General features: G+C 31.3%; 2 protein-coding genes across 4 annotated transcripts in view; both read left to right on the forward strand.

Annotated features, from left to right (window-relative positions):
- Window positions 1–364: 364 nt before the first annotated feature.
- LOC134254329 (uncharacterized) lies at window positions 365–2011 on the forward strand. Its single transcript, XM_062736852.1, has one exon. The coding sequence runs from the start codon at window positions 380–382 to the stop codon at window positions 761–763; it is 384 nt and encodes a 127-aa protein (XP_062592836.1). The 5' UTR covers window positions 365–379; the 3' UTR covers window positions 764–2011.
- A 5026-nt stretch (window positions 2012–7037) lies between these two features.
- Window positions 7038–20592, forward strand: part of LOC134254325 (uncharacterized) — a 29941-nt gene continuing 16386 nt past the window's right edge. The window contains exons 1-9 of one of the 3 annotated variants that reach the window (XM_062736848.1): window positions 7038–7337; window positions 7775–7885; window positions 8217–8244; window positions 8388–8453; window positions 8534–8572; window positions 8799–8920; window positions 9956–10027; window positions 11356–11415; window positions 15586–16893. In XM_062736848.1, the coding sequence (XP_062592832.1) occupies window positions 7115–7337; window positions 7775–7885; window positions 8217–8244; window positions 8388–8453; window positions 8534–8572; window positions 8799–8920; window positions 9956–10027; window positions 11356–11415; window positions 15586–16766 (1902 nt within the window). In that variant the 5' untranslated portion in view covers window positions 7038–7114 and the 3' untranslated portion in view covers window positions 16767–16893. Of the gene's footprint in view, window positions 7338–7774; window positions 7886–8216; window positions 8245–8387; window positions 8454–8533; window positions 8573–8798; window positions 8921–9955; window positions 10028–11355; window positions 11416–15585; window positions 16894–20592 lie in introns of those variants that run through there. The other 2 variants (XM_062736849.1, XM_062736847.1) reach the window with 2 other exon arrangements.

Below are 20592 nucleotides of genomic sequence, written 5' to 3' on the forward strand. Positions count from 1 at the left end.
GGATGAAATATATGGAAATAACGAACTGTATTCAAGTTCCTTTTTCAAGAATGATATGATTTGTGCTCTTTCGACATCCTAACTGTATCTCACATACATACTAATTGTTATTCCATTATTTTTACACTGAATTAACGACGATATTTTTCGTTATTTCCCGATCATGACAAGGACCACAAGGTCAGCTGGGGGTGCTCACTCCTTTGGTTTAACATGTACATGTAATATGTTCTTACTAGTAATAACATGTAAAAACTGAGAGCAAAGACAGAAAAATTATATACAATATTTTGAATTCATAAATGAATGATTTTGTTTACTTTCGTAACATATGTCATATACGCGCTAAAAAACGAATGAAATAAGATGAACTATAAAGATGTTTCTTTCAGAAGATGGGGATCGAGTTCGGGTCCAGGAATATGGGTTCCGGGCGGAGGAGATTATTTTCATTCTGATAGTGGTAGCTGTGTGGATCGTGGCTATGGTACTTTGCTACAAACAGTGGGACAGCATTAGGATCTTACAACCCATTGAACCGCGATACAAACACAGCCCAAAAAACCTAGAGAGTATACGAATAGTGAAGAGACCACAAGATAGCGTCATCTATAAAAACTACAGCCGAAAGCTGTCTATTACAATGGATGAAAGAGAGAAAAGGAGATTACAGAGAATGAACACCGAGCCCGTACTTCCCAGTGTGTCACGGTTCAGTGCATTACCCACAATTCATATGGAGGAAGCAACGACAGAAATGTGACATTACATGTGCCTACATTACGTCATTCCTCCCACATCATGTCCTTTATATCATGCCAATAATTTATTTTGTTTCCAGATTTCCAATCATATTATTAAGGACTCAAAAAAAACTGTCTTTGTTTTCCATCATCATATAAACATCAATTCGTTTGTACATATTTAACATATTCACTGACTTTTTTGTGTGTAGTTTTTTCTTCAAACAAAGCAATTGCAATATCTTCAAAGTGCTCTTTCTGCAGTAATGCATTTTGCCCGAATCAAGACTCCATCGATCGAATAAATAATTGTGTTAAGATTGAACCTCGCCAAATGCAGGTAGCCAGTGCGGGATTTAATCAGCAGAAAATGTTATATTGTATTGGCAGAAAACTAATTATGCTCCCCACAATCGTAAGTAATTTTATAACGTGAAGTCCCATATATACTATTCAGGCATTTTAAAGCTTGATGCTGTTGCATAACAATCATGTTTTTTCTTTTATATTTTACTACTGTTTGTATGCAATAATGTACATATAAATGTGCACATAGGAACTGATTTACGTTAGATCCGCTGGAGTAGTGACAATAAAACTAAATTACCCTTAACTATCCCGTATGCATGTATTGAAAAGGAAAATGTTTTAAATAATGACCGATACATTGTATTTGCTTTAACAATAACTTGTGAACCACCAGCCTCGATATAATGATATTAGAAATATTGCAAATGAATAGTTTACGTTTACACCTGACAGATGTAAACCTTTAAGAATCCTCGTCGATATAAGGAACAAACTAAAAATTTGTGTTCTTAGGAATACTAGACGTATAGATTTTCTTTTATATACACAAAGTTAAATATATTCTTCGTATGCTAAATATGCCTTTACTACATAAACTACTTGAAAAGATTATAATTAGTTTGTATATGTATAAAGTATATGTTTGGTGAATCCTTTCAACAACCCTTTCTCTATTTCCTCATGGTGCATCTTTACAACCTTGGCATTGTTACATGTGTACTATAATGATTAATTTAAAAAAGGCATATATCTGGAACCTTTCTAGATAAGCCTTATACAATATGTATATGTACCGCCTTCATCAAAATTGAATGTGATGGTACTTATTCTTATTGGCAGTCTTACTGAAAAAAACTAGGTATTGGTATATCGCATTTGCAAATAATTGGAAAATACCTGCGAAACCCTACACGATTTATCATGTAGTGTCTTTTAACACCTTTGCCGGTGTGTAATGGTTTAAATTATAACATTTTATTACATTTTTAAGTGGAATATTATAGCAAATTATAATGTGATTTTTTTATTACCACATTTTCTTTTTTTTTAATGAAACGCATATAGTAAATAATCGTATATAGAAATTCAAGCTCTTACTGTATATTCCATATTTTTTATATGACACAAGTATAATTTTCTGTTTAATATATTTGTAAATCACTGTCCAACAAGACAGTATGTTTCTCTGTTGTTTTGAATATGACAATAAAACTGTTTTAATGCGAAAGTTAAGAAATTTCTTGGTCTTTTTGCATTGGTTTTTTTTTTTTTTTTTGGAGATAAGGATCAGATAAACATTTAAGGATTAATCGTATTTATTATGAACAAAGGTAGCTTCTAACTCAGTATTTCTTTTGATGCTTTACGGGTTACTGTAAAGTATTAACCAAACATGCTCTACATATTGTGTAAGATACCGGTAAAACTAAACAAAGAGAGGTAATACTAGTTACAATAAAAATATTTTTTCTGAACATATCACTTTAAATTCAACTGAAAATCAATATTGATACGTATTGTTTCTTCCTTCCAAGGAAACATTCATAGCGATTGTTTTCAAAACCTTGCTGAACATATCATATAACACATAAGTATTATTTAAAGTAAAAGCTATACAAATTATTAAGTCATTGTCTGAACCTATTTAATTATCTTTCGAATTTTCAATATGCCTATCATAACAAGGAGCTTAAGGTGGATTTGATATATCGATATTATTTTAATGTTTTTTTAACTTAAATACTATTCTTTGATGTAAATTAGATGGGATTTCTTTAAAAGTTTACCGTTCTTTAATGTAAATTAAATGGGCTTTCCTATAAAGCTTTTTATAACTTTCAAAATAAAGAAAATACTTTTAAACCACCATTTTTTTACATTTTTATGGACTTTTATTTTGATTTATAATGACATTTGAGCTTGAATACTGTTAGTGATCTACATATGTTTCATTTAAAGGTGTTTAACCTCAAAAAGTTCAAATTTTCGTAACTATCAATACTTTTCTCAAAATAAATGAATAAGTATAAGTTTTGAAAACATAAGCAATAACTTCGGTAATAAAACGACACTTGCACATTGACGTAATGTTTTTTTTAATTATTTTTCATTGTCAGAATTACTTCTTTCAAACATTTATTCAACACAAAAAGTTGATATTAAAAGGATGATGGGATTTCTCATCGAAAACATTTATATTGTATCCACAGGTAAACTTTTCTGCCGAATAGTTTGAATTTCGATGGACACAAATTGTTATCCTGACCCTTATAAACCTTTTGATTAAATATTTCTATGAAGGAGCATTTAATATAATACTTCGTCCTGAATAAAGATAGAATGAATAAAAGAGAAAACAGTGAAAGTGGTCTGCAACCTAATATTGAACTTTATCCAAGACATTTGTTCTCTTTGGTGATATTTTAATCGAGGCAGTTAAGCTTAATTAAAATAAACATTTCATAAAGCAGATGTTCGTAATTGCATTCGTAGCAGAACAAACCTACTACTGGGTGGAGTTATGTCTGATTGTTTTTTTCAAAACCAAAGTTAGAACTTTGACAATGGAATATTTGGTCTGTTTGTTTAATATATAGGGCTCACGAGAAGTGTAAAATGTCAACGGGAATTCTTCCGACTTTTATACACTTTATCTTACATCTAGAATTCGTTTTTATATTTTTTTTAGATCGATGACTGTATGTTTTTATTTGTTTTTTTTCATCTTAAATTTTGTGTTGCTTTTGAAACATTATAACAATGAAACATATGGAGATAATGAAAAGTTTTCAAGCTCAGAAGTACATAAAAAATACAAAGCAGGAGCAGAGCAAACACGGACCCCAGATCTTCAAAGATGGGATTAGGTACCATAAAGAATTAAGTATCCCCTTCCGACAAGTCACATCCGACGTGTACTTCACGTCATGATTCGGAAATTATGGAAAATCTGTCGAGAATTCAGTGTGTATATACATGTAACTGCCCAGCAATTCGTGTGAAAAACGTCAGTACTAAGCATATGAATATAATATGAATATAAGGCGTAACAAAAAAATATGTTTGTTTACGGTTACCCGACCGACCCTAATTTTAATCGCCGACCCAAACTTTTTTTTCGTCGTAAAAATCCGGAAGTTACTGGCCGGTCAGTATAACTTTTACATTCATCTTTGAAATCGAAATTGAAAGTACAGAAACAAAACCAGTGAGTTCAATTTCTACATCGACGAGTTCGTGGTAATTTGCTTACCATTGCGCGGCAGTTGCAGGGGTGTACGACTAGCATCGCCCGACGCCTGGTGCTACCGTTTTTTGGGGTAGTAAAAAATAAAAATTATGCATATAATACATGAGAAACACAAACGGTATTTTCACTCACTGTTTTGCTATTTAATTTCCAACTAATGAAAATTTTCCAGGCAGCATGCTCCTACTGTTCTTTAATCACTTTAATCTTATCCATTTTGCAGTACTACCTGACTTATTTACTTAAAAAAAACGATCGTTTTTTCCTAATCCGAATTTCCTCCATGCCTCTGTTAGTGGCAAATCCATGCAGATATCTCTTTCAATTATTTACGATCCCCCAATCAACTGATAGCTAAGTGTTATGTGGTTAAAATTGAATATATATCAATTGTATTTAATGGTTTGAAATGAAATTGAAATGATTTTTCCTTCATTTTAGATAAGCAAGACTTGTGTATTTAATATATTCAGACAGAGGTTCAGAAAAGAAAGGATAATTTCTTAAAATTTTTGAACTTCAACTTTAAAAGGAATGGCTTAGGACCCTGACTTTCTCAACAATGAACTTTTTACAATATTAGTTTTTACAATTCTTTGCCCCTACATTTGGACTGGTCACTTTTAACTTCGGGCTAGTAACGTATATTTTATTGCTGTTACACGCCTGTGGGCTAGTACTTGATTTTTTAAAATTGCACACCCATGAGTTGTAAGGCAGTTGTCAAGAAAGATTATATTGTCTACCACTCATATTACAAGCCCAAACAAAAGTAAGGCACCGTACAATGGTAAAACTGTTTTGTAATTCAACCATTTCATGTACATGTAAATTTGTGTATAAAAAAATTCAGTAAAATAAAAAAAAATTCCTACCTACCGACCCTATTTTTTTTCAGCATGTAACAGTAAACGAAGATTTTTTTTGTTTGGCCTAATTATAAATTGTATTTCCTGACAGGGTCAGTGTTTCAAACTCGTCGAACAGTTTGATAACAATTATACTTAATGTAGTCAATTACATCATATAATCAAATAGCAATTTTTATCATTTGATAAAACGTGTACTTTATCAATTATCTTCAAATTAGATTAAACGGTGATTTTGAAAGGCTGTTAAGGCGGTGGACTATTTTAATTGAATCCTCTATAATATACGCTGATTTTTTTTATATCACAAGATCACATTTTCAGCGCCTTATTATCTTCTAAGTATTATTTACAGTATCAAAATCTCTATTCCTAAAGTTTAAGTTCTGTATTTTTGTACATCTCTATGCCAATGTTAAATTTTTTAACAGTTCCATATATTATTTATATTTACTTCCTTCATTTCCGTATTTTTAAATATATGTGTGTGTGTGTGTGTGTGTGTGTGTATGCCAATGTTAAATTTTTTAACAGTTCCATATATTATTTATATTTACTTCCTTCATTTCCGTATTTTTAAATATGTGTGTGTGTGTGTGTGTGTGTGTGTGTGTCTCTACTTCAGTTACTATGGCAACAATTCCTAAAACGTTATTCCCCAAGTGTTTTCCCAAGATTGTCCTACATGTCTCACACAGGGTGTTTCACAATATATGTCACACATCTACATAGGCATACTATGAATACTGAGCATGATACCAAAAATACCAAAACACTATATGTAAGCATATTGATCTAAAATTATGAAATTGCAAAGTATTAGGGGAAATTTTAGTGTACCATGAAGTAACTGATGATATAAGCAGTGATAACATAATTTCAGCTGTTTTAAAAATGGAGTTTAACTTGCAGCAACAATTTGTTGTAAACTTTTATTATACGAACGAAATCCTAAATATTGTAAAGGGTGTGATGATGAAAATTATCCAGACCAGAAATCCCTGTCTAGTTTCAATATATTAAGAATGATTAGAGAGTTTGAACTAAAATTGTAATGTAAAGATGAGAGGCAGTTAAATCCTACCCCCCCCCCCCCAAAATAAAAAAAAAACGGGGAAAATCAAGAAGAGATGAGAACAATATCAAAGTAAGGTCTATCATTGAGAAAACCTCATGAAAGTTAAATCTGAGTTTAGGTAAATGGATTGTAAAAATGCCGATAAGTATTAATTTAGTGTATTTAGAAATCTTAAGTTTGAGTTAAGTGTGTCTGCATACAAGATTTCACCTTTTAAAGCCAATTGACGTTTAGAGCTGGTTGAAGTTTGCAAACGAAAGAATTGAACACTAATTAACACATACTGGTAGTTATGAAACGACACATTTATTTAAACACAACTTTAAATAAAAATAGATATGCACTTTGGGGGTTCTAAAAAGCTAGATATAATGCAAGAAAAATCTCAAGTATCCCGTGAAACTTTAAAAAAAAAAGGGGGTCAGAAATTTCTATGCATTAGTCTCTTAAGTTATTTAGGACAATCTTGGGAAAACACTTGGGGAATAACGTTTTAGGAATTGTTGCCATAGTAACTGAAGTAGAGAATGTTGGATACTCCTGACCCCAAAAAATAATTTTGGATATATGCTGAATAAAATGATATATGAAATGTATGTATAGCTTTTGTTGTTATCTATCTATCTGTCTTTAGATGTGTGACATATATTGTGAAACACCCTGTTTATATATATATATTTGGTTAAGCGAAATATTTAAACTTAGAAACACTGATACCGATGGTAGATTTAAGCATAACATTGAGTAACTTACCCGTTCACGGTTGAAAGATAAACTACATGTAGTACACACGTATAGGTTGACTGGAGAAGGTTAAATGTTATGAATTCAAGGTATTTCCCAGTGATTAATTTCCTTTTTCGTAATGTACAATCTCGGTATTTACCTGTTGATTCTCCTGCTAATTCTTGATATATCAACCTCTGGGATTTTGTTTGATTACCGATTGAGGTGTCCAGATACCGCGGAGAAATGGAGGGAAAACAAAAACAGTTACATCTGTCATGGCGACACGGAGTATCACTGCATGCATGACCAACATGGGCGTTACGTAGTTTTCTGTGCATCCAGTATTTGGATTCAACCAGGTAAAAATATATGTATATTTTCTAAAAATTTGGTATTCATCAGAATGATGTTCTATTGTTCTATTTTTACGTCCTCCGTCCAATTAAATAATTCAACTAAATATTTACACCATGTGTTGTATCTTAAAAAAAACAACATTTTTCTAAATATTTTACAAATATTTCATTGAAAGGCATTCGTTAAAAGGAGGGTTGCAGTTTATCTGCATATACATAAAAATGTAACTCAATACGTAAAAAAAAAAGCACTGATAGGGGTATAAAAGAATCCTGACTGTTTAAATACCTCAAGATTAAAAATAACGTTTTCACAGTGAACATTGTGAATTCATTATCGTTTGAAAGATGTATAGTTGTATCATAAAACTTTGAGTGTCTGTGTTTTATGGAAAAACAAATAAATGTATGATAAAAGTTTTACTTCTTCCTTAATACAGATTACTGTCCAGAATTTAACGCAAAAGCTTCCCTGATTGATGTAATTCTTTGTCAGGGGGCAGTGGACGGATGTCCTGGGAATGTTTACCTGTCCAACACTGTATATCAATGTAGGTCAAACTTTACCTGTTATCCACATCTTCATTGATAGAGAGAATAACTTAAGTTTGTACTAATGAAATACGTGACACAAAATGTTAACGCATAAACTGTTGATAAGAAATAATGAAACCTGCATTGTTTATTTTATCAAATTAATGTATGTGATATCACCGTTCTAAAAAATGTCAAAATAGTAACTGCAAGTAACAAATCACGCACTGTTAACCGTATAACGTTCAACAAACAACAGAAAAATGCTTGTTATTTGTTTCAGTAGTTGTAAAATATTTTTTTTTGTTTCTTGAATTAATAATTGAAATGAACATTTTCTCTTCTTAGACCCAAGCTGCTTTCGGACTGTAATCAGGTATTTTTTTTAACACGAACTTTTCTTTATTGTTTTCACATTTAATTTTGAATGAGAAATCTATAATTTAACAAGGATTTAAATATCTAATTTGAAGCATAGCTTTTTTATTGACTAGATCCAACAATATCTGTTTTTCTTAGATCTACTACAACCACCCCAGTTTCTGATAACCGAACAGTAACAAGACTAACAAAGCTGAGATACACGTAAGTGGTTAAAGAAATTTACAAATGAGCGTATTTATATGTGAAAAGAATGCAATCAATAACATATTCTTTGATTTTAGGACCACGATGCAGACTAAACTCGGTAATGAAGAAAAAAGGTACATATATACGCCACCTATCGCGTATCTTTAAACGTAATTAAATGTTTTTTTAAAATAATGTTAACTTTACTATTTGCCTATCACTCTAGCCGTAACCCAGCTTAAGCAAGATGTCAGTTTAATTCACAGTCAATACAATTGAAATATCTTTCCAAATGATCATGAAAATGACATATTAAGTAAATTATATGTTTCAATTTTTCAATAAAATTTTCTTTTCAAGAGATTTGACGGTTTCGACTGGTGTTATTTTGGGGATAGTCTCTGGAATCATCCTACCGATACTTGTTTTCCTGGTAATTATCTTCCTCCTGAGAAGGAAAAGACAGAAAACATATAAGGAAGGTATTTAACACACATTGTTTATAATTAAGATAAAAATCTTAGTCTATACAGCTTCAAATTTTTTTGTTCGATTAGAAATGGTAACGAATAGTAACAAGGCTCCAAATCTTTATCTAAACCTCTTTTTAAAGTAACATAATTCATGAAATATTATAAGCCACAGTTTTCATCCTAATTTTGTAAGGTCTTTGATTTTTACAACGTTTGACAGCGGATTTTTCCGTTACGAGCGGGGTCATGGATCAACAGAAAATGAGTGCTATCCTAGGTACCTGATGAAACCTTTACATTTGGCGTTGGTCGGAGTATTACGTCAGGAACACATTGTGTGTCTTGAAGACTTTCAGATCCACCACTTTGTTTTCAATTCACCCTTTACATTCTCGAGCTAATTTTAAATAATTTTAAATATCTAAACATATTCTGGGTGTTTACATTTAAATACATGTATTTACATTTGCAAATGTTTCCTTCGGGCGTTATAGAATTTGATCACGTGACCAACTTCATGACATACACCAATGAAACTCTAAAAATGATATCTTATTTCTGAAATAAATATACGGGGTCAAGAGGTCATAGATGTGCGAATGGATAAACGTTCGACGCAATTTTCCAGTGACGTCATAAAGGGTCGACGCGCGTTCAGTGGATTACATACATGTCGTAGATTTTAAAAATAATGCATTTCACGCGTTAAATGTCACAATCAGGCAAATATAAAATATGAATTAGTCACAATTATAAATATAAGTAACAAGGTATCATTTTAAAACATCTATAGGGCTATAAATACGGGTTGGTACGAGATTAAATTCATCATAAAGCCCTTTAATACGGGTAGGTACGAGATTAAATTCATCATAAAGTCCGTATTTATATCCCGATAGATGTTTTAAAATGATACCTTATTTTATATATAACACTACTGAAAGTATAAAAAGTATGGCTGCATCAACAACTAATAGCAGATAATCGGATTCAATCCTTATTAAGTTTTAATGAATACATGTATCAACTTTTTTTTCCTTACAGAAAATAAATCGTACGTAAATTATTCCAAACCAGACTATTTGAAAAAAGAAGGAACTGAAATTTCAGATTCAGGTAATCATCACTCAGCTTATAACTTAAAGAGTGATATTGCTTACAAATATTTAGTTGATTTTATTTCACCTAGGCTCTTCTTAGTAGTTTGAAAATATAGCCCAGATTATTTATTAGACGCTGATCGGCTTTGATATGTTCGTTTTCCTTTGTTGACAAACTAATATTAATACACAGAGAATATTCCATTGAAAATCAAAATTTGTATCACACAAACTAAACCCGACAGTCCAATATCAGGCGAGAGGATCAAAAGTCCGAGAGCTGATATCGGTCGATAGATAATATAGGTTGTGATGTAGAAAGGGTTATAATTTATTATGATAGATACTTTCTTAGTAATAAAATACAACATTGATCAACTTGATAAGAGTACGAACTAAAATGACTCAATATTTATCAAATACAATAAGTAATCAATTACGAGCTTAAATTATTAAATCAAATTAGTAGAGATGAAAAGTACAAAAGCAAGTTATAATATTTTTGCTCACATGGATCAACATTTGAAACATAAGCAGACCACTTTAAGAATAGAGAAAAATAAGACCTTAAATTTTAAATTGTACATAACGTTCCATTTTAAACACTATGTACAATTATGTGTTTAACTTATATGTAACTTGTAGGACATATAAGCGCTTTAATGTTGTATTTTATGGCGGGTGTGACCGGTCGGCACGGGACGCTCACTCCCCCATGGCATTTGACCCCACCTCTGATGTTTTGAAGGTCCGTCTTTCCTCTGCTCCTATTTTATAATGTTAAATGGACTATTGACCTCATATAGTGTTATCTCCAATATTCTATCAAACAGTCCAATATTTTGATACCGCAAAAATATCAGGTCTCTATCTCAATGGTTTATCTTGATATTTTATTTGGATATTTTTCTTTTCTCTACTCAATTATACGTTTATTGTAAAAGTGATACACAGGAATACATGCTTAAAATAAATCCTTCAAAGCACATGAAGGGAAACAAAAGATTTACAGAAGCTTTATTTAAATCATGAAAAAATATTATCATTCGATTCTGGGAGTTAAAGTATAGTACACAGTCGATTTCATTTATTATATGGCACACTGTAGATTGTATATTATGTTCCATTTTAAACACTGTGTAGAATTTAAAAAAATCTTTAAATTTCCAACAATATGAATAAAATTTAATTTTTTTTTCTTGCAAAGAAATGTAAAGAACCGTGTTTAATTGAAATACGAAAGAATAAGATTTATTATATTAAAAAGTTCAAAAGATGGAAAACTTCGACGAAAAAATTTCTTCAAGAAAGATAATTATCATCAATATTCATTTTCTTTTCAAGAGACGACCCCATGTTTAGAAGATTCAACCAAGGAAAATGATGAAGAACCGAGAAAAGAAGGTAATATTTATCAGGTGAAATATAGTTTAAATAATTGTATTTAGGTTTAAAAATCTGCATGAAATACTTTCAAAGTTCATTATGTACATATTTATCTGCATGGGATTGACTATAAAAACGCTTATGCTCATTGAGAAATGAAAAATGGACGTTAAATTTAAACAATCGATAATGATTTACAACAAAATGATATGACTGCCGTCACGAGAAAAGGGCCCTTAAGGTCAAATTTTCATAAATTTTACTTTTTGGTAAATTTTGATACCCGGACTCTTTCTGAATGCAAATATACATAAATTTTGAAAATATCTCACTTTTTCAGTATTTTATAAGCATTTTAGTAAGGCGCACCAAAACAATTTTTTCGTTACTCACTGAAAACGTAATGACGTCGACTGCGTCAAATTCAATTTCCAAAAATTCTAAAAATAACGCTATTTAAATAAACTCAATCGTTTTGAGAATTATAAACTTGAGAAAATATTTATTTTTTTCTTCCAGGCGACTAGTATGTGACTATTCCTAAGGGATTTCGTATGTTATAACTATTTTCACACTATTTTAGAGCAGATCTATTAATATCGAAAAGGGGGGATGTGGGTCTAGACAGAATCTATAGGAACGGTTTATAATATATTCAGTAGGAAAAATTATACTTGTTTACATCCATACGAATTATTCTTTTGATATAAATCAATCTCACTCAATTTATAATATATATAAAGCACTGGTAACTCTTAAACATTAAAAGAGAGAGAGAGAGAGAGAGAGAGAGAGAGAGAGAGAGAGAGAGAGAGAGAGAGAATATTAGAAGGACGCCGCGCGCAAAACGGGACATCCCCTCGCAAAAAAGCACTTCGATCCCGATATTAAAAAGAAAATAATTTTCTTATCAGTTATCAAAATTCATCATTCACTCACCATTACACACACACGTAACTTTTTTTCCTAGAACTGTTACGATAGGATCAAAACAATATATATTTTTGGTATCACCGAAAAATGAGAAATAAATGCTGATACGCCAAGATATGTAAACTTAAAAATGTTTATTCCGTTTATAAAAAAAATATGAATGCATGAATTGATGTTCGCTACTTCCATGCAAGCGGATTATCAATTGTTTATTCAACTCATTTTCTTCGCCTGTCTTAGTTATGGTGTAAAAATATAATAAAAAGGCAAATGATGTCAAAGGATTGTCTTATGAATGGTTCATATACTTTACCTAAAATTGAAACTTTCTTTGAACTTCTTTTTTTTTAAAGTAAATCACGATTAAAATCGGTCACAAATATTTCAGCACATTCACCCTTTTTTTTTTTTTTTTAAATTTTGAGGCACCTTTACCCTGTTTCACTTGAACATAACATTTGTATATTTTTCTACGGCCAGTAAAGGTCATCTTTTCATCTTCCTCAGTGACATTGGTAATCTGACACCTAATAAAAGCTTTTCACATTTCGATGCGACTGTTTTAACCAATAATGAAATATTACGTCCAACACACGTTTATGTATTTTGTATGAGGCGATGCGGTTAAGTTATAATCCACCACTCTAATCCATTTCTTCTTAGTTATTAGTTCAAAACATACATGTACTACTTTCTCGATGTATCGAATTAAAATATATATGTATGACTCGATTTCGCCTGTTCCCTACAACTCAGTGACGTAGCATCGTTTGAAAAGGGGGGGGGGAGGGGCAGCCAGAATTAAACTTCAATTTACCATTAAAAAAAAAAAAAAAAAAAAAAAAAACGTGGAGATTTCCAAACACGAATCAAATTTAGCCGTTGGGGGGGGTTGATTTAGATCAGACTTTTTGCAGTATCATTTTTTAAATCAAGCGTAATACACTGCCTTTTGTCCTATTGTGCACTAATTTTACTATGCTGCAACAAAAAGTGGGGGGGGGGGGGCAACCGGACTTTCAATGAACCCCCCTTCCCCGATGCTACTAGCGTGTGACTGTAATATAGACAGTATTTTTCTTTCAATGCAGAAATATTTGAGTATGTTTATTAATTTCTTTCCTTAGAGTATTTCGATTTCAACGGAAATTTAATAAATGTCCAGATATGTGGGATATTTAGATACATGTACATTTATCAGAGTTGCAGATTTCAACGTAAAACAAGACTTATTTACTTCATGTCATGAATTCAGTAGTCAGTGACATATATCTCACGCTCCTTAAAGTTTTGCACGAACGTCCTTTTTTCTGCAATAAACATCATCAGTGCTAAAATTTATTTTTTCATCATTCGTAAATTTAGACTTCTTTGTTGTCTAGGGTTTGAAGTGGTTTATGATTTTAAACATTTTCATAAAATTCATAAAAAACTGTATATTTATTGCACACAAAAAGAGCGCTGTTTCTTTAATTTATTTCTCCATGTTTTAAAATGCCAGCTCAAAATATTACGAACTGTGTGTTCCTAGCATATTGTTTCACTGTTTTCACAATAAAACATCCCTTATAATTGTTGTTAATAGGCCTCCTGGCCCTGATATTGAGATCATCGAAAATTTCGTTTATTTATACTGCCATTTTGGTTTGAAAGATATTCCGTCCGACACACTTCGTGCAGATGCCAACTACAAGAGTACCTTATAGAGGATTAAGGTATTTTTTTTTTTTATAAATCTATCTTTTTCGCCATTGAGGTAAGAATTTGGAAGAATTAATCCAGAACTAAGCGCAACTTTTTGTGCGCAATAAATATACAGTTTTTACCATGGGTGGCACTGTAGCTCTCCGTTCTGCCGGTTTTTTCGGAAAGCTACACTTCTTCAGCTATCTTTTCGCTTAATCTATAGTGGGTTTTTTTTTCTGGTTTATAAATATCCCCATTCATAAATATCACTGTCGATGTAATATGTTGATATTTCTTCAAAATTGGGTATAATGTTTTCGGAAAAAGTCTACAATAGCTGTATATAATTCCTAAACATATTGCAATTCAGTTTCGAGTGGGATTTCATTCATTCATTTCATCGGAACAATTTTAAAAAATTGAAACATGTATTTATTGGATCATTTTAAATTAGTTTTTGAAACAAAATTTATTTTTAGCAAAATTTTCGTGGCATCCCCATCCACCGTAACGTATTTTTCCTTAGCATATTCTAGATCTCTTACTGTTGATTTAGTATAAAATTATTTATTGTTGATGTAGAAGGTTTAATTGGATCTCCCATGTTACCGGAATATATATCCAGTTAAAGAGGGGTTATGTTTTTTAACTTGAACTTTAACCGGTTGTCTTTTTATTCGGAGATTTGTTTTGGCTTGTCTACTTATCCCCCCTTTTTACACACATTTTAAAATCGACAGTTCACAATGGGCTGGATATTGGGGTACATGAGTATGATTCACTATGTATTAGAATTAAAATGGGTAAATACTTTTTAAATTAGGGTATATATTTTTCAGAAAAAAAGCGCTTATTAGAACGGTAATACTTTAAGTGCATAGACCTCTCGCTCTTTCTCTTCTCTCTCTCTCTCTCTCTCTGGAAAAAAAGTACAAGGACGTGTATGGAATAAACCTTTTGATATTAAGACTTCTTCACATGAATTCAAATTTAAGCATTTGGAAATTTCTCAAAAACCAATATGCAGCATCTTTAATTTAGTCATGAATAGACATCGTTTTAATCACTGTTCCTGGCAAGGTGCATGTCCAATGTCGCGTATCAATCAACATCAAGTGAAATACATGTACTTAAAGAGAATTGTGAATAAATTCACGTATTATATAGTAATAATATCATACAATATATACCTATTAAAAATGTCCGCATCAAATTTCAAATTTTTGTTGCACTTTGAAATCTAATTTTATTTCTAGATCACGAAACGCAGTTTACAATTTTTTTAACTTCTGTTTTTACAATACCGCGACTTTGACGTCGTTTTCTGAGTATTGTGACGTCAAAAGATAAGGACCCTTTTCTCATGACGGCAGTCATATATATTTTACTAGCATGAAATATAAAACAGAAACAAGAATTTCCAGTGTATGATAATAAATGACTATAAAATAACTGTTGGAGTTTGTTTTAGTACATAATAAGTGGATAAATTTAAGTCATAAATTGAACTTTATGATATTTTCTACGGAATATAAAAAGCACATTTAAGCATTATGATCTACTTTTCAGAAACATTTGTTGTTCCGAGATTATACGATGATGGAGTTGAAATATTAAGAGAAAAGGGGTTTATAATTATCGTTGGTGGATCAGGAAGCGGTAAGACTACATTGGCAAACCACATACTGAAAGACAAATTCAAGGGCTCTCATGTACTTCATATGAAACCAAAACAGACAACAATACCTGAAATCAAGAGTGACAAGGATGTCATTGTGGTATGGGATAATTGCTTTGGAATATGGAAGGATTGTGAATTAGAGGAAAATGTTAAGACTGACGTTAGAAATACAATCATCAGTTTGATTGATAGATGTAAAGACAGGAAAAATCACAAAGCCATTATATGTATGGATTTACCCTCTTATGAAAAATATTTTATTGATAAATTTAAAGACTGCATTGTCAATCTTTCGGAAAACTACGAATTTGTCATTGAAAGAGAACGTTTTAAAAACATGTTTGACAGAGGAATATACGTTGGACACATTTCTAATGACGTAGGATTTCCTCTTTTAGTTAAATTGATTGTTGAACATCATATGCCGAACGAACAAACCAAAGATTTCATGAAAAAACCTATAACCAAACTAATTGAAAATTTTGATGACCTTTCCAAAAATGAAAGAGATGTGTATGTAACACTTGTTTATGCGCTATGTAACACTCCCTCTCTGAATCAAAAACACATGAATTGGAAAAATTGGACAAAATTAAAAGTCGAATGTCAGAGTAAAGATAAAAACAAAAACAATCCACAACAAGAATGTAAAGACATAAACAACCCACATCAGGAAACTAAGGATAAAGACAACAGCAATCAACAGCAGGAAAATAGTGATAAAGACAACATCGACCCACAACAGGAGAGTACTGATAGGGGAAGGACTGGTGAATACGGTCAATTAGAGGAAGCCAAGCACCCTTCAAAGGATTCTAATGCAATTTACAAAAAATCTAACTGTATTGAAATGAATTCATCCTTAATAAAATATCTGGAGAAAACTGAAAATCCAAATGTTTTTAGATTTCGGCACCATTTTCTAGCGCGTCTTCTTTTGCGTTATCACCTGGAAAATGTAGGAAGTAAAGGGATATTAGAGGTGGGAAACGAGGAAATTAGGTCGGTTGTCGAGAAATTACAGTCGTCCCTTAGTAAACTGAAACCTGATCAACTTGGTGCATCCTGATTTTCTACCTTTTTCAAAAATACTAAGAGACAGTTCTTTTATTTCAGTAAAGCATGGATATATATGATTTTTACTTCCGACAAATTATACGCATGTATATGTGTTATATAAATTAATCACATTGTTAGTTTTTGTGTTTGAATATGCCCCAGACTTACATAATACTTATATCTTGTACACATACCCTCCTATGTCTAGACAACTGACCCAATCTCTTGTCTTCATACCCAAATGTCGAATTGAGAAACAGTTCAATAAACATTCAATATCTTGATTTAAGAAGTAAAATTAACTCTTATCTAACAAAAATCGGACCAGCTATACTTCATATTTGAGTGATAAAAGAATTAATGATTCTGCATTGAAATTTCAATGATGACAAGGAGCATACGGTGTGTTTGTGACTGGTCGGCAGGGGATGTTCATTTCTCCTCGGCACCTGATACACTTTGGATGTTTTGGTAGTCCTTGTTTGCTATGAACATGATTGGAATTATTTTATTGACTTTTGAGCTGGAACATATGTTGATCCTGTTTGTTATCACCATATATCACATTTATTGATGGTAAAAGTTTCCAAAGAAGAAGCTGATGTTTTAGAGGTTGTATCTGTTCCTTATTTATTTTGTTTATTGGAATTTTGAGCTCAATACCGTTCGTTTATTTCAATATATTTCATTTATGTACTTTAGTAAATATTTGATACATAATTAACTATTTTACAATTTTTGATACATAATAAACTATATAACTTTGATGTATAATTAACTGTAGCAAAATTTGAAATTATTTTTTACCGTGGGAAAAACGATAAGCACTGAATTATGATCTGAATTCCATGTTTTACAGATTAAGATATTTCAATGTTTAAATTTAAAGGCTTTGGAGAACTCTTTATAAGTCCTACCTCTCTTATGAAAATAAAAGAAATTAGAAACTATTGTTGCTACAGCAACAAAAACGGTCTTCTGTTCTTTTCTATTTTATCTGTATAAATGATCTTTTATCTATGTTAAAAAAGGCTTGTAATATTTACAATGATTACAGGAAAACAAACGGCCGGAGGTGTATTTTACTAAGAGTCTCGACGTTACTTTATTATAGTCTTAAGAACATTTATTAAAATCATTTTCAATTTTATTTACCACTTCCTGTGACGACCGGAAGTGACGGCGGACGCATTTTACCTTATATCTGTTGCCCAATCGTCATGGTTTATTATTCTTATAAGTTTTGTGTCTTAATATGTTACAGAGATCCCGTAATATTAACCTCTCATTTTGAGGACAAGAAATCACGTGATCTGAGGTTAATTTAAAAAAAAGATATTTAAGGTTATTTTAGACATTTGCAGTCTGAATAACATGTCCTAAAATTATTCCAAATACTCTTTTTATATAAGATATCTCTGGGATAGTATGATACTCAATTTTTGCAGTTTTTCTCTCATAACGGGAAGTTGTCGTTTTTGTTTCCGGTCGGGCTGACATATTTCGAAACTACAAATAAGAAGCTAAAATGTAATAATGCAAAAAAAATCCGTAATGAAAAGTTGAATTTTTTAATTTATTTGATCACTTCCTGTGACAAGCGGAAGTGACGGCAGACAATCTTAACCGAAATGGATTTGCCAACTCATCAAGAGCTACCAATCCTATACGTTTGGTGCCTTAATCTCTTACCGTATACGAGATTTAGCAATGATAACTTCTCATTTTAAGGACAGGAAATCATTCGACCGGAAGTGAAGTGAAAAGATATTTGACGATACTGTAGACATATGCAGTCTATATAACATATCTAAAAATCATTCCAAATACTTTCTCAATAAAAAATATTTATGAGAAAGAAAAATACTCAAATTGTGTAGTTTTTCTCTTATAACCGGAAGTTGTCCTTTTTGTTTCCGATGGTACTGATAAATTTTGAAACTACAAATAAGATGCTATGATGTGATGCAAAATAAGTTTCATAAAAGAAAAGTTGAATTTTTCGATTTCTTTGATCACTTCCTGTGACGACCGGAAGTGACGGCAGACAATGTTATCCCAACTGGTTTTGCCTACTCATCAAGACCTACCTCTTATATAAATTATGTGTCTTAATCTCTTACAGCGTTTGAGATCTAGCTATGATAACTTTTCATTTTAAGGATAGGAAATCACGCGACCGGAAGTGAATTTTATAAAGATATTTGACGTTACTGTAGACATTTGCATTCTAAATAACATATCAAAAAATCATTACAAATACTTTATGCATAAAAAATATTCATAGGAAAGAAAAATACTCAAAATATGCAGTTTTTCCCTTATAACCGGAAGTTGTCGTTCTTGTTTCCGGTGGGACTGATATATTTTGAAACTACAAATCAGATGCTAAATTGTGATGCAAAAAAAGTTTTATGAAAGAAAAGTTGAAACACTTCCTGGGACGACTGGAAGTGACGGCGGACGATCTTAACCCAATTAGGCTTAACTACTAATCAAGATCTATTACTCATATAAGTTTGGTGTCTTAATCTCTTACCGTTTCTGAGATATGAATCAGACAAAATATTTTTGAAAGAACGGAATTCGGACATATCTCCCGACGGGAAGTAAATTTTGAGAAAATGAAAAAAAAAATCTCTGAGCGTATTCTTGTTATCTATCATCCCAGAAAATTTCAAGAAAATTCGTTTAGCCATCTCTGAGAAATCCGTCTGACCAAAAAAGGACAAAAAAAATAATAAAAAGAAACAGAAGAATCACTATAAGGTTTTCCGTCTGAAACGAAAGACCTTACTAAATTTTAATATGATGTTGTCTTGCCTTGCGAAACTAAGTAAACTTATAAAGTTACTTTATTAAAAGTTAATGCTGATGTTGTGTATGTTTTATATGTACGAGACATACATATACTATTAAATGAAATCAAGTTATTTAGAATAAAACATCTCCTCCATCAACTTCACTATACTTGTATGTATTCTCTTAATAGCGTTATGGACTTCGTGTGTCACCCTCACGAATATACATTCCATGAACATTTACTTCAATCACAGATCGCTAAAAGAATCTATCAAATATTTGAGTAGCCATCAGACTATAATTTACATATCCACGAACAAGCAAAAGTTGGTTTAAATTAAAAAATTAAAGTAATTCCACAGTATTTAAATGAAAACTTATATTTGAAATTTATTTTTTAAGATAAGTTTAATTTAAAATTAAATGAAAGAGAAAAAGATATAGAAATGAATAAGAATGTTTAAATAACAATATGTTTTGAACATTTGTGCGAACGTAAACTTTAATTATTTCAGTATTTGCACGTTTCTGAGGTACATTGTGATCAATTGATCTGGCAACTAAGGAAATGTTTTCACCTGGGTGCGACACAGTGTTTATGATTAAAATTACTATTGTAGATTACTAATTATATGCTAGGAATTAATTGTTACGTAATTTCGCGAGAAGCATCGCTCGCAAATTAAAGTTACTCGCTTTTATTTTTAAAGAGCTATAATCCAGGTAAATTTTCTTAATCAACCGTCCATTTGCAAATTATAATTCTCGCGATTTGACGTTAAGGAACCATCTCGCGATAATAAGTACGCGCGAGAAAATAAGGAATCTAAAATAATTTGTACTTTAATTAATGTTTGTGACAAAAATAATCTATACAAATTATTATAAGGAAGATATTTTCCTTCTTTCCATATAAAACTCAATCCTTACTGACCCTGCCTCTTAATACATGTACATAAAATGTTGTCGAAATATGTACCGGTAATTGTCAGTTGGAGGCTACAGAAGATTATTATTTTCCTCATGTGAAAGAT

This window comes from Saccostrea cucullata, unplaced genomic scaffold (genome assembly GCF_032062105.1).
Source record: "Saccostrea cucullata isolate Sc308-1 unplaced genomic scaffold, CSIRO_AGI_Scuc_v1 ctg1388, whole genome shotgun sequence".
NCBI lineage: Eukaryota > Metazoa > Mollusca > Bivalvia > Ostreida > Ostreidae > Saccostrea > Saccostrea cuccullata.